Source organism: Lepus europaeus, chromosome 4 (assembly GCF_033115175.1).
Source record: "Lepus europaeus isolate LE1 chromosome 4, mLepTim1.pri, whole genome shotgun sequence".
NCBI classification, from domain to species: Eukaryota; Metazoa; Chordata; class Mammalia; order Lagomorpha; family Leporidae; genus Lepus; species Lepus europaeus.
Window position 1 is genome coordinate 14,982,377 of NC_084830.1, and position 13,820 is coordinate 14,996,196.

Below are 13,820 nucleotides of genomic sequence, written 5' to 3' on the forward strand. Positions count from 1 at the left end.
TCTTAAAGAACAGGAGAAAACTCAACTGCTATGTCCAGGCTGTAAGCAGTCTGAGGCGAGGATTGTGATGGCTTTGTTCATTTTAAAACTTGATTGTTTTTATAATGTCGCTCTTTGTTGCTTCTAAATGCAGCTGTAAAGTAACACTTCCTTCCTTGTTATTTGTCCCATCCCTAAACACAAACATCCAAGGACTCCCCTGGGGGAAGTCCTTGGCACCAGTGTCATGGGCAGAAGACACCATCAGTATTAGCTTATTCCTTCTCGTATATTCCTTTCCAGATTGCAAAGCTCCTCCCCTCCATCCCAAATCTTGATTATTATCTACAAAATAGATTGCATAATGCTGTAGACCTCTGGGGCTCTGGATTGGTTCTGAGGGTGGATTTGTATTGTGATCAAGAACAGCGTGACTTTCTGGAATGAAGTTGGCATGCGTCCAATTTTCAGACCGTTCTCTGGCTAAGAGGTAGCTTAAGAGGGGGTTGGAATTGTTCCCTTCCATCTGTACGGCCAGCCTCTGCATCCTTAGTTGTTTCCTGATCCTAGGGAATGAGGAGCTGTTTTCCTAGCAAGGAACACTCCTTCCTATTCTGAGGGCTTGCCCGGACTTAGCGATTCAAAGAAACACCTTCCCGGTTCCCAAGTGAGTCATTCCAGGGCTGCGCTCCAGGCCTGGGCCACAAAGGGGCACACAGTACAATGTTTAAGAGCGCCCCCGCTTTGGGAGCACTTTGAACTCCTCATCTTCTGTGGATTACATCTCCCTTTGAATTTGGGACGTGGGGAGTGAGACAGTCTGAAGGTATGCGGGTAGCATTTAGATCCCAAAAGAAGGCTTAAGAACAAGACATTAAGGTCTTGAATAAATTATTCTAAGGGTCAAAGACAGTAATTATTTATTGATTTATGGGTGGTGTGAATTAGAATCCCAAAGACAGGTCAGGGTGCTGAAGATCTACTGAGACAATGAGGCAATTAGAACAGCCATGGTAACTCTCATTTTCTTCTGTAGTAAACGCTCTAGCAGTATCTGGCTTGAGCCATGGGTTTCCTGAGGCTTGTAATTAACAACACATACATTCAGAAAAGTCTTTTCATGGACTAACGATGAGCATGTGTCATGAGTGTGTGAAAGTGGTTGGAAGGAGTGTGCAGTTCCTAAAATAATGACTCACACGACAAAGGCTGAGTATGTTTTACTTTATGATTGTAAACTGACTTCTTCCAGAGAGGAGTAACCAAAGGCTCCGGTGAACAAATAGCTCAGGTGGGAGTAAGTGAGCAGTGGGCTCCTCATTGAGAAAGGAATGAACAACTAACTACATCAGTAAGTGGGGAATCTGGCCAGTCTTGAAGGTTAAAAACTTAAAATAATGCATGATTCACTGGACCCCCAACTCCTGTTTCAGGAGTGGCCAGCTTACTCCCATTGGCTGCTTGAGACCCTGGAAGATAATGGAAGGCCCTTGGAAGTTAAGAGTAGCCAGTCTTGAGATTTCCATCTCTGCTCTTTCTTACTTGTGGACGTTGGGCACACGTATGAGTCTTCCCGCGCCTCCATCAGCTACAGAAATCAACAGTACGGCTCTCATGGGGTTGCCATAGTTACAAGTAAAACACTTAGAAGAGTGCCTGGCATGTAAAGAGAGTTTAGTATTGTTCTTGAGGCCCTAAACCAGAAGCAGTCTTGATTTCAGCACTTCAGACCCAAGATGTGCTAAGACTTGATAGTGAAGGGTTAAATGTTTTTAACAGACATGGGACCTGGAGTCTGCTTTTTGCTATCTGTGGCCACAGATAAGTTATATAACCCTCTGAGCTTTTATATTTCCTTGTTTGTGAAATGGGGCTACTAAGTGACATTCCTCCCAGGCCTCCTCTGAGGCTTAGGAGATAGATAACCCATGCAAAGGGCCTGGCACCTCAAACAGCAGCCAACAGCAGATGGTGGCTACCTTCCCCCGGGTTGGAGTCCAGCAGGGGAATGAATGGCTGGAGTTACCCAGATTGAAGAGAGTTCCTTCACGTTCCTCCCAACCCCTTTGCATACTTAACTGCTATCTTTAACCTCCTGGGTCTTCTTCCCCTGCCTCTAACCCTCACCAGCCTTTTGCCCATTCCTTAACTAACAGCTCTGGCTCTTATCATCAGATCCAGGAAGCATCTTATAACCCTGAGAACTTAAAGACCTTCAAGCCCCCAGACCCACTTCAACAAAGAACAACACTTGCCTTTCTTAGAATACCTATCTTCGTAAGTACATCCTCTTAAAGTTCAAATTGTGTTAGCTTGTGATTGATGGCAAGTAAACAGGCAAGGGATGGGACAGGGAAGAAAGAAACAAAAACACTCACAACTTAAGATTTGGCTCAATGATATATTTGCCAGGTATTTTATTTTTTCTAAAAACAATAGAAAAAAATCAACTTTAAAAAGGAAAATGTACTTAAATAAAAAATTATGGTTTATAATACATGGCTTGAAATCTTGTATAACTGCTATAAACGTTTTATTAAAGTTATTTACATTTAATGGCCATATTTACACAGGAAAGTTGGGTAAACTTTAGAATTTTTTAAAAACAATTCTTAAATACAAATCTGTTAAAAGAAACAAACAAAAAAAAGATGGCAAGCATAAAAAAAGTTATTTTATGCCCAAAGTCCCATTTGAGGCAGTTTACTTTATGGCTAAACCTTACAGTCCCAAGACCCAGCCAAGGTTGTGAGGTTGCACTTGACCATGCATGTGAAATAAGTTCATACGTAATGGATTGCTGCAGTTCTGTCAGAAGGAACCTGTTTCCTTAATTTCCCTTAGTTACAAATGAGAATTCATGAGCCAGTCCAGTTCCTCCCTCCAACAGGTCAACTCATGCACAAGAGTTCCGTAGCTGTTCAAGTTTGTGTTTCAACTGTTCTCGCCGTTTCCGCAACAAGTCCTTCTCTGAAACGAGCTTTTGCTCCTCCACTTGGACGGCCAGGATGTATGCCGTGGCTTTTTTAAGGATAACTACCTTGGGGGCCTTTTCATTGTTTTCCAACTCTGGGATCTGGTCACGCAGGGCAAAAAAGCTCCTTTTCAGCTCGTTCCTCCTCTGGCGTTCCAAGACGTTGTGTGTCCGCCTCTTGTCGTTCTCCTCGGTGTCTGAGGACCTGGGGCTGGCACACCTGCGATTGTTGCTGATCTGCTTCAGGACTCGGCCACTGTCCAACTTGGCCCGCTTGGCAGCTGGGTAGTCCTTCCTGGTGGACGGGGGCGCGGCGTAATTGTGCTGATGGGTGGAGACGTGGCACCTCTTGAGGACCAGTGGGCTGTGCGGAGGTTTGCTGTGGCCCCCTGCAGATGGTGACCCTGACCTTTTGGTGGAGGGCTGCCTCTTTTCCACAGAAACGACATCGATTTCTTCCTCATCCTCTTGTTCTTCCTCTTTAAGAAACAGAAATCACCCGGTTAGCGATGCTTCCCAACAATCAATGACTGCGTTGTTTGCTTAATGAATGCTATGCAAACAGGAGGCACTGGGACGGTACAACGGCACCCCCAAAGAACCACATGCCTCACTGTTTCTTCTCCCCTACAAGGTGAGGTTTAAATGGGAGGAGATTGACAGCTGGGGTGGTGGTGCCGACAAGAAAATTATAATTTGCCAGGACATCACATTGGTGCCAATTCTTACCTAAGACTTAATGAGGACACACCCAGAGTCAAGCACGTTCCCAAGCACCTCCTATTTTTAAGGGACTTTACCAAGAACCTTCAGGTGCTATATAGCAACTCCCTATTTTACTGGAAGTGCAAAAAAAAAAATCTTGCAACTTTGCCAACAAGTCCTGGGGGATGGGCAAAGGAGCAAAAAAGTCTAGTTTTGGCAAGGCTTTGCTTCTGAGTGTTCAGAATAGGCACTTTCACTAGCTGCTGGCACTCGGGCAGCAGGCTGGCCTGCCTTCCCTCATTCTTGTAGCTGCCTTGAGTCCACTCAATTTCAACCACTTCTCAGAAGTTAAGGAAGGGAGGCAGGCAATTCATTCACTCCTGGAGATCAATCCTTTCTTATCCTCATTCACACGCCCCCCCCCCCTCCCTTCCAGGCAATTAAAATGCTTAAAAGAGGTAAGAGGGAGTGGATGGAGTTTCGGGATAAGCCAGGAGATTTAAAAACCCGAATGAAATTCCTGAGGGGTGGGAGAGAAGGGGGCGGGGGATGGCAAACTGGGACGGTCTAAGCGCCAAGGGTACTCTTAAAAAAGTCCAGGGTTTCGGGGTGATGTGCGCCCCATCGTCCCAGCTCCGCCATTTCTCCTTCCAAATACCCGCACAGTCGCAGAGTGGGCTCAAGTGCCCCACTGATCAGCCGCCAGTGAGAACAGACAGGCGTCCATCCACCCCGCCCCCTCCTGGATCGGCCTGGAGTGGCCTCGCGCTTACCAGAGTCGCTGCTGGTGGTGGGCGGTGTCTCTTCATGGAGCACCAGGGGCTCAGGGCTGGCCCGCGGAGAGGACTCGTTGGAGGAGAGCAGAGAGTCCGAGGACGGGGAGAAGGCGCTGGAGTCGGGCGAGGCGCAGGGCTTGGGCGAGCTGCTGTCGTGCAGCGGGTAGGGGAAGACCACCGAGGGGTCGATGCATTCGGAGGCGGCGGCGCTCAGGTCCTGCAGGTACAGGCTGGAGGTGGAGCAGCCGCCGTGGCCGCGGGCGGGGCTCGGGCTGCCGCTGTCCTTGCGCGCAGCCTGGTAGGAGGCCAGCTTCTCCGAGACGAGCTTGGCAGCGGCCGAGAAGCCGCTCCACATGCAGTCCTGGATGATGATGTTCTTGATGAAGGTCTCGTCGTCCGGGTCGCAGATGAAGCTCTGGTTCACCATGTCACCGCCCAGCAGCTCGGTGACCATCTCCAGCTGGTCAGCCGTGGAGAAGCTGCCGCCGCCGCCGCCGTCGTCCCCCCTGGGGGAGAAGGACGCGACGGCAACGTAGGAGGGCGAGCAGAGGCCGGAGCGGCGGCTCGGGGACAGGGGCGGGGTGGGCAGCAGCTCGAATTTCTTCCAGATATCCTCGCTGGGCGCCGGCGGCTGCAGCTCGCTCTGCTGCTGCTGCTGGTAGAAGTTCTCCTCCTCATCGCAGTAGAAATAGGGCTGCACCGAGTCGTAGTCCAGGTCATAGTTCCTGTTGGTGGCGAAGCTGACGTTGAGGGGCATCGTCGCGTAGCCTGCGGCAGGGCACACAAATGGGGGGCAGCCTTGAGTTAGGGTCTCGCTGGAGCCCGAAACCCGGAGCGCCGCGCAGCGCGCACCGCCGAGCCCCGACCACTCCCCTTTCAGCGCGCTCCACCGCCTCCCCCTCCACTCCCTGCCCAAAGGGGCCGGGAAGAGGGAGACCCAAGAGAAAAGAAATAATAATTAAAAAAAAAAAAAAAAAAAGACACCCCTTTCCCCCGCACCTTCGGACGACCCCGTACGATCTCGGACCCGCACCCGGCACGCCACAGCTGCGTGGTGCCCGCCGAGTCGCCCGCCCGCCGGGGGAGCCCCCCGGGGTTGTGCAGCCCGGGAGTCGGCTCCGCAGCCGCCCAGAAATCGAAATCGGCTTTGGCCTCCTTAAGAGGCGGCGGTAGGGAATACGTTCTGCCAAACCGAGGGCGCAAAGTTTTGCGCCACCTGAAGGAGAAGGCGAGAGGCGCCTCGGCGCGAGCGGTGGCGCGGCCCCCTCCCTCTCCGGGCCCCTCCGCGCCGCCGCGCCCGCTCCCACTCGCGCCCTCGACGCGCTCCTGCCCGGCCGGCGCCGCCGCCGCCCCTCCCAACCTCCCCTCGCCGCCGCCTCCATCCCCACCCCCCTTCCTTCCTCTGCCGGCTTTTTCTTCTAGTCTCTCGCCGGCTGGGGTGGCGAGCTCAGCAGCGGGCTTTAACAGCCCCCTCCCAATAAATAAAAGGGGGGTGCCACATCGTAACAGGGGCACCTCCCTTCCAGCCTCAACACGGCGGCGCAACTGCGCCACAGAGCCCGCAGCGACTCCGCGCCGGGAGCCCAGCATCTGCGCCTCCCCGCCGTGGGTAGCAGCTGTTTCGGAGCAGCCCCGAGCCCGGCTCCGCGCCGTCCACCCCTCCCACCCCCCCGCATCTCAGGGGCGCGGGACACCCGCGGGCGGTGGCGGGGCACCAGGGCTGGATGCTGAGATTCGCCGTGGTGCTGCCCGAGTCAACCATTCCAGGAAAATCGGACACATGCCGGCCTCCCTCTCCCTTCCCCGCGCCTGCCCCAACACCAAGTCGTAACACTTAATAGAGATCAAGGTTTTCCATTTTATTAATACATTAAAAAAAAAAAAAAACAACTTCTTAAAAGGAGCAAGGGGCGAGTTGGAATCGCCGCAGGGATCGGCGGGCGGGACGCGCCGCAGTGTCTGTCTCCGGCTGTCACAAATGCGCAAAAGCCGAAATTTAAATGTCCTCCCGGAGACCGGGAAAAGTCAGCGGCCGCGGGGCTCTCCCGCTCAGGCAATTTGTAGTCCACATTCCATGGAGCTCGGGATGCACAGGGCTTTTCCTGCCCACCTCCAAGCTGAGACGCCCGTCCCATCCCCGAAAAAAAAAAGAAAAACACACCAAAAAACCCCAAACAGCAATTAATGTCATAAAGCAGGAATGTCCAAGCGTCAGTAGCACTCGCGCGCAGGCAAAGCTCCCGAAAGCGAGTTTCCAGATCGCGCCCCTGGCCCCTCTGCCGGCCCCTTCCCCTTGACAAGTCATCGCACCCCGATCCAGCCCGACCCGCCGCGATCATCCTGAGAAAAGTGTCAGCAGCACGGGAAAGGGAGCAAAGGCAGCCCCATTTGGGCACTCGACTCGCCGCAGCGTCAAAGCCGCGACGAAAAGAGAAAAGAAAAAAAAAAAGACAGATCCAGGAGCTTACCGGGTGTTCCAAGCCCCGAAGGGAATCCTGCGCCCGAACAGCGGCGACGACCGCCTCTCAAGAGGAGCGGTCCGGGGCGGCGCAGGGGAAGGGTCCCCCGCTGGCGGAGCAGCCGCGCCGCGTCCGGAGCGCCGCGTCCGCGCTCGGTGCCGTAAGTTCCAGTGCAAAGCGGCCGCCTGGCGCAGTGGGCGAAGTTCCGCCCACTCGGCGAGGTCTTCGGGGGCGCGGGCGGGTGGTCGGCGCGGTGGGTGGGGGCGCTGGCCGGAGGCGAAGCCCCCGGAGGCTCCGGATCTCCCTTGCTCGGGCGCCGGAGCGCGGTTCTCCTCTGCTCCCTCGGCTCGGCCCGCCCGCTCGCTCCCTCTGCCTCTCGCTGGAATTACTACAGCGAGTCAGATAAAGCCCCGAAAACCGGCTTTTATACTGCTCAGCACGATCCCTCCCCTCCGTTCCTTTTTCCCGCCAAGCCTCGGAGGAGCCCTGCCCTTCTTCGGGCCGGAGGGGAACCAGGCGGCGGCCGGGCGCGGCAGCCGGAGCGGCCGCGAGGAGCGCAACTCGGGGGTCCTCGGCCGCGCAGACCCTCGCGTTATAAAGGGCCGGTGGGCGGGGATTCGAGGGAGGGAGTCTTTTTTTTTTTTTTTTCTAGCTCCTCCGCCCTCTGCTTTGGGAACCCGGGAGGGGCGCTGGTGGGGAAGCGAGGGAAGGGGAGGAGACTGGGGCCGGCGGCCGGCGCTCCAGCCCTCGGATGTAAACAGTCGGAGAGCGGCGCGAACTTGCTGCGCGCCTACCCTGTCCTTGCTCGCGCGGCGCAGTCTGAGCAAGTGCGCTTCTGTGCTGCGTGTGTACATCAGCGCGGGGGAGCAGCTGCCCTCCCCACGGCCAATACACCTCGGACCCACGGCCACGCCGAGTGCGTCCCGGGTCGCCAGGCGCCTCCCTTAGGCTGGGCAAAGAGCAACGTTTGGAAAAATCAGTATCGCGCGCGCGCGATAGGAGGCAAGACGGGGTTATTTATGGGCGCGCTAGGCTGTGGAGAGTGGTAGTGTAGATGGGTTGAAAGGATAGAGGTGCGGGGAGGAAAAATGATACCTGGAATTACGAAAATAAGTCAGCAACACAGTGCCACGTATACGTGGAGAGCGCGTTATGAATAAACACCCCCTGCGTCCGTTGGGTGGGTGTAATGCATTATGCGTTACGTGTGCACAGCTATCGGGATTGGGCACTTTCCACCCAGAACGAGTCCCCAGTTTGCTGCCAAAGCAGCGCACACCGCCCACCCCGCCCCGCCCTCGGAGACTTCCACCGGGCCCCCGCTCGGGAGGCGCTCGTCCCCCCCAGGTCGGGCTCATCCCCGGGCTCCTCCTGCGAGTTCCGGAGGTGGAGTCGGGGAGGAGCGCGCTGGCGGGTGCGCGCCGCGGGCCACCGGCCCCGACTGCGCTCTCCGCCGGGCTGCGCCCCGGTCCCACCCCCGCGCCTCGCAGGGTTTTAGAGGAGACGAGCGCTCCTTGCGCCCCGTGGCGCCGGTTTGCACCAGAGTCGCGCTCCCGGGTTGGGGAGAAATTAAAGGCGCTAGACGGGAGAATTTGGGAGGGGCAGGACCCGACTGCCTTACACGGGGGAAGGGCTGAGCTTGGGGACCGGGCCTGGGGCGGCTGCGGGGACCCTGGTGCAGAAAACCGTTAACTCTTGCCTCCCCGGACACACCGGACGTTTGCGTCCAGTCTGGATCCTCTCCCCTCTTCATTATTGGGGTCGTGATCGTGCACACAGAAAAATGCACCGATTCTGATCAAAGCTGAGACGAGGACGCATGACTTCCGTGCCGTGCCCTTTTGTTGGGGGCGGGGTGGGGAATCGAGCTAATTAAAAATTGGGTTCATGGGCGGCATTCATTTCCTAGTTCACTGACTTTGAATTTTTTTTTTTTTCTCGAATACCGTGCTTAAAGTGTTACTGTTACCTGCAAGTCTGTCTACACAGTGCACGGACACTTCGACCCGCCTTACTACTCGGCCCGAAACTGGATTTGTCCGCTCGGTGAATGGATCTACAGCTAGTAGACAATGCACGGTCTCTCTTGGTATTTTGCTTTATTCCACGGCAGCAAACCAAAAGCAGTCTTCTCATCGCTGGTCCCAACCCAAAAAGCATTTTAACTAAACTTTTCCCACCCTCCCCCGGCCCTAAAAAAAAAAAAAGAAAAAAGAAAAAAGAAAAAAGAAAAAAAAAAGAAAAATTTGGGGGTGTGTGTGCGTGGATAGTGTACGCACGACTCAAATGATTTCCCATTGAGTTTGCAGCTCGGCGTTCAATGCGTAGTAACTTTCCCTACCGAGGTTCACTGCGCAATTCGGCCCTAAGGCTGGCAGCGCCTGCAGCCCGCAGGCCTGTGCCGCAAACGCCGGGAGCGGCCAGTCCCCAGCTGGGCTCCCTGCAGGGCGCCTCTTCCCCGCCCCCTCCCCGGGCGGCACCCGCGCTCGGCCTCGCGAACGTGAAGTCAGCGCGCCCTCTGCCGGCCGGCGCCTGCCCGGGCGGGGGCGGGGGGGGGCAGGGCGCCCGGAGCCCGCGCCGCGAGGCCTCAGCCGCCCCCCCCCCCCCGTGGGGGTCCTGTGGCGCCCCCCGCGGAGGGCAGGGCCGAGAGGAGCCGAGCGAGGGGAGGGAAGGTGCTTCGGGGGAGGCGGTGAAAGCTAAACCCGGCTCCCCTCGAAAGTGAACTTCGTCCTGAGGAGAAGCGACGCTCTGCGTGGGACGCGTGGAAGGGTCCACAGGTACACGCGCGAAAACAAGTCTGCCAGCAAAACCTGGAAGCCGCGCACCCAGCCGTGCGGCCCACACGTCCGAGACAAGCTGCCGTTTCCCGACGGCCGCCTCTGGGAGCCGCCGTGAGCAGGAGGCCCCGCGGTAGGCGAGGGGCGTTTGGTTTGCCCCTTGATACTCTCCGTGTTTAAAACTTGAGCTGAGAGCGAAAAGGGGGCACTTGAGATTCCCCTGCACGAAGTGTTCAAGGCCTTTCTCTTTGTTATATCTAAAAAAAGAATTTAATACCAAGAAAGACGGCTGCGCCGTGAAGGTCGGGGCTGATGAGCTGGACATTTAAGGAGCAGGTGTAGTAGGGGTGAAAATTCAAAGTGGATTTTTTTGGGGTGAAGAGGCGCCCAGGAGTGCCCCCAGGAATCTGGTGGTGGAAGGTGGTTCTTGGAAGGGGCCTCTTAGGGTGCTGTCCCAGGAGCCTGGCCCTGTGGCCATGATGGCTACAGGCAGAGTAAGCGCTCTCCTTAGGCCCCAAGGCCCCAAACCACCACCACCACCACCACCAACAACAACAAATCAAGAAGCAAAACCAAACTCCTCTCGCCTTCTGCAGGGCCTCCTGCTCCCCCAGTAAGTTCAGAATAATAATAGTAACAATAATAATAATAGTAGTAGTAGAAGATCTAACTTGACCTCAGAAATTTTGAAAGTTGCTGAAGATGGCAGATATGCCATATTTTTAAGGTCTGCCTCCCAAATTGTGCCAGCCCAGTGTGGGGCATGGGAACCACAGACAGACGAATGGCCTGTGGGTCCGGGACTCAGCCCACTCTCCCCCAGGCAGGTGACATTAGCTGGGGTGCTACCTTCAGGTACCAGCTTGGAGTTGTTTTGGGCCTCCACTTAAGGTAGGGACCATCCTCAACTCACACAGCGGCAAAGCCAGATTTCATCGAGGTTAAGGGCCCTCAATGTCTTTCTTGCAGTAATTTTTGAGACACATTTGACATAGAATAGGCCTTTACTGGATGGAGACATGACCTAGGAGGTTACAACTAATAATATCATTTGCCAAGGCCCACAGGACACACGTTCATTTTGAAAATAAATGAAATAGAAACAGGGCTGAGAAAATTACAAGAATATCTATCTAATCCTGATCCCACAGAGCCAGTGCTGCAGATTATCTTTTTTTTTTTTTTTTTAAACATTTACTTATTTGAGAGGTAGAGTTACAGAGAGAAGGGGAGACTGAGTGAGAGATTTTCCATCTGGTGGTTCACTCCCCAAATTGCTGCAACAGCCAGGCCTGGGCCAAGGTGAAGCCACAAGCCAGGAGCTTCTTCTGGGTCTCCCATTTGGATGGCAAGGACCCAGCTACTTGGGCCATCTTCTGCTTTCCTGGGTGCATTAGCAAGGAGCTGGATCGGAAGTGCAGCAGCCAAGGCTCCAACCAGTGTCCATATGGGATCCCAGCACTGCTGGCCTTGGCTTTAACCCCCTACGACACAGAGCTGGGCCCTGGAGTGAGTTAGTTTGTTTATTTATTTTTATTTGACAGAGTTATCTTTTAAGGCAGGGACAGGGAACACCCAGCCCTCAGTGGTATAAGGCCTGCAAAATCATTGGTCTGGTCCTGACAGGGCGACCGCAGGTGGGGCTTGGAATTTGGTAAATCTATAGCAGGCTACTTTTTAAGTTGATAATTTCTGTGGCCCGTGAGCAATGTCAAAGATACCCGAATGGCCGTTGGCAGACTAAAGGTTCCCACCCCTGTGAAGGAGATGCTATCAGGGAAACCCTGTGTCTCACTGCTTCCAATGCTCTTTTTGGAAGGCAGCAGGAGAGCAGGAGGTGGCTTCTGGCCGACTATCCCTAAGTGATGATCTGGGAAACTGTGAGGCTAGGGATCGCCCTCTTGGGGTGCTGGTGGTGGGGGGAGCACAGAGGAATGCTGCTGGGAGCGTGTTGGGCTTCTAAGAAGAGCAGATCTCCGAAGGGCAGCTCTGTCGTCCTCCACGGGCAGGCTGCAAGCGCACAGTCTGCCAGGATCGCCTCGCGGAAGAGAACGTGGTGCAATTCTACAACCGCGTGTTCTCCCAAGAGTAGTCAGGCCTTTTTTATACTTGGGTAAAACAGAGAACAAAGCAGAAAGAATGACCCACGTGATGAAACTTTCTCTTTTCTTTCCAGAGACACAAAAGGAGAGAGTGAGACTGTGTGACTGGTATAAAATAACACCAGTGTCTCCCTTGAGTAGCTCTGAAAAAAGTTTCCTACTGAGTGGCTCTTCTGCAGATAAGAGTGGTTACTAATAGAGAAAGAAACTGGACGGGGTGATCAAACAGCTCGCTCCAACTAGGGAGGTGGGGAGACAGAGAGCCCCTCAGGATGGCTGGGCTGTTATTTCAAAATCCCTTCAAGTCAGAGGAGGCCCGTCAAAGAGGGAGAGGAGGGAAGAGAATGATAAATACGTGTCTCAGGCAGAAAGATCATTTTGAAAGAAGGGCTGTTAGATTAAAAACCAAGCTAGCCAGGGAATATTAAAGGAAGAGAAAGTCTCACAAGCATATTAATGTCAACCCTGTACCCCAATAAGAGCATAGGCAAGCTCCTTCAACAGACAAAGAAATACAATTTGGTCTCATTAACTCACAGGGATAGTAACAAGGGGGAAAAAAAGAAAAGCAATGAAGAAAATCTTTGTGTGTTTTGGGAAAAAAATGTGTAGTCTTTGGTAAGTGATGTCCTTTTCCCCCTTGCTTCTAACAGATTGTATAAATTAAAGTAACTGAAGAGGAAAAAAAATTAGTCAATGGTTTTTTAATTTAAAACCCAAGAGCCTACACTTCCTGTGTTGCATTGAGTACCTTGGGTTGTTTTTTTACCCACTGGTTTCTAGACCTCTGATCCTGGCAGAGGGTCCCAGGCTGGACCCAGCAAAGCTCAGCTGCATTGCCAGTTTGGCGTTCTCTTTTTATTTCTTCGTCCTTCGCTGTAATCCTGCCTTACTCTGTAGACAAATGGTTCCTTTGTTTAACCTCTTCAAAGGGTTGGTTTATTGTTCCGTAAGTGCCAAACCCAAGCATTTGCAGACGTTTCCACACTTTGGCTCCCTGGCCTGTCTTTGCTGTGGTCCTTTTGGGCAGCATCTGTCCCCAGGATGGATTCATGCTGGGTCCGAGGTAGAGGGGACCTCGGAGACCCATGGGGTGAAATGCCTGCTTCTGAATCTTCATCTTCATTTGGAAGCCAGTGGAAAAGGATTTTGTTCCTTTTACAGACCCTTGGAAATCTCAAACAACAGTTTCTGACTTTGTTTTCTAAGCTAGACATTGTGAGAGCAGCTCACTCTTCATTGTTCTCATTTTAAAATGATCCATTCCCTCCACAATCCCTTTTGATGGGCTTTGTGATAAAAAGATATTTCCTGAAGGTATCGAGCAACCTTCAGTCACCAAAGCCACTGGCTGCCTTCTAGGTTCCCTGGCTGACTTAGCTGCTTGCTGTCACGCCTCTGGAAATGATCATTCACTGATTTCAATGGTTCTCAACTAGAGGCCATTTTGCTCCCAGGGAATACCTGGTGATGTCTAGAGACATTTTGGGTTGTCACAAAGAGGTGGAGGTTTACTACTAGTGTCCCTGTGTAGAGGCCGTGGATGCAGTCTGTGGTCCTGTGATGCACGAATCAGCCTCACAACAGAGATTGTTGGACACCACGTGCCAACAGTGTAGGCTGAGAGTCCCTGCGGGGAGTGCATGTTGTTCCTCTGTGCTCAGCTTGTTCTTCTGATACCCGTGATGCCTATCTTTTCTCCTTGGTAGCTCCCAGAATCATTTTTCAGAAAGTAAGTCCTGGTCTTCCCTACTCCATTTAACCTGGCACATGGCTTGATTTTCCTCTTCATTTAAAATTCTTCAGTGGCTCCCAATGGCCAAAAGCAAGGCTCTACCTCATGAGCCTGGAATTCCAAGCCCTCATGCATCTGGTCTCCACCTTATCTTCCCCTGTTTCCCACCAACTCTGCACTTCAGCCAAACAGGTCTATTTACAGTCTCTCTGAGTGACAGGCACGTTCCCACCTCAGCGCCTTGGTTCAAACAGTTCCCCAGCTTTACTCCCTCTCGTTGATTTATCCAAGCACTGCCTTTCCTCCCAGACAG

At 53.5% G+C, this 13,820-nt stretch overlaps 1 protein-coding gene across 1 annotated transcript; it reads right to left on the reverse strand.

The window, feature by feature from the left end:
- Positions 1-2,408: 2,408 nt before the first annotated feature.
- Positions 2,409-7,240, reverse strand: MYC (MYC proto-oncogene, bHLH transcription factor). Its single transcript, XM_062187993.1, has 3 exons — positions 6,903-7,240; positions 4,432-5,202; positions 2,409-3,432 (listed from the first exon to the last, which is right to left on the reverse strand). Exons 2-3 carry the CDS (start codon positions 5,189-5,191, stop codon positions 2,876-2,878), a joined length of 1,317 nt encoding a protein of 438 aa, XP_062043977.1. The 5' UTR covers positions 5,192-5,202; positions 6,903-7,240; the 3' UTR covers positions 2,409-2,875.
- Positions 7,241-13,820: the final 6,580 nt, after the last annotated feature.

Coding starts and splice junctions, on each gene's coding strand:
- MYC (XM_062187993.1), bottom strand. CDS start 5,191: ATGCCCCTCAACGTCAGCTTCGCCACCAACAGGAACTATGACCTGGAC. Junction 3,433..4,431: donor CACCACCAGCAGCGACTCTG/GTAAGCGCGAGG, acceptor TGTTTCTTAAAG/AGGAAGAACAAGAGGATGAG.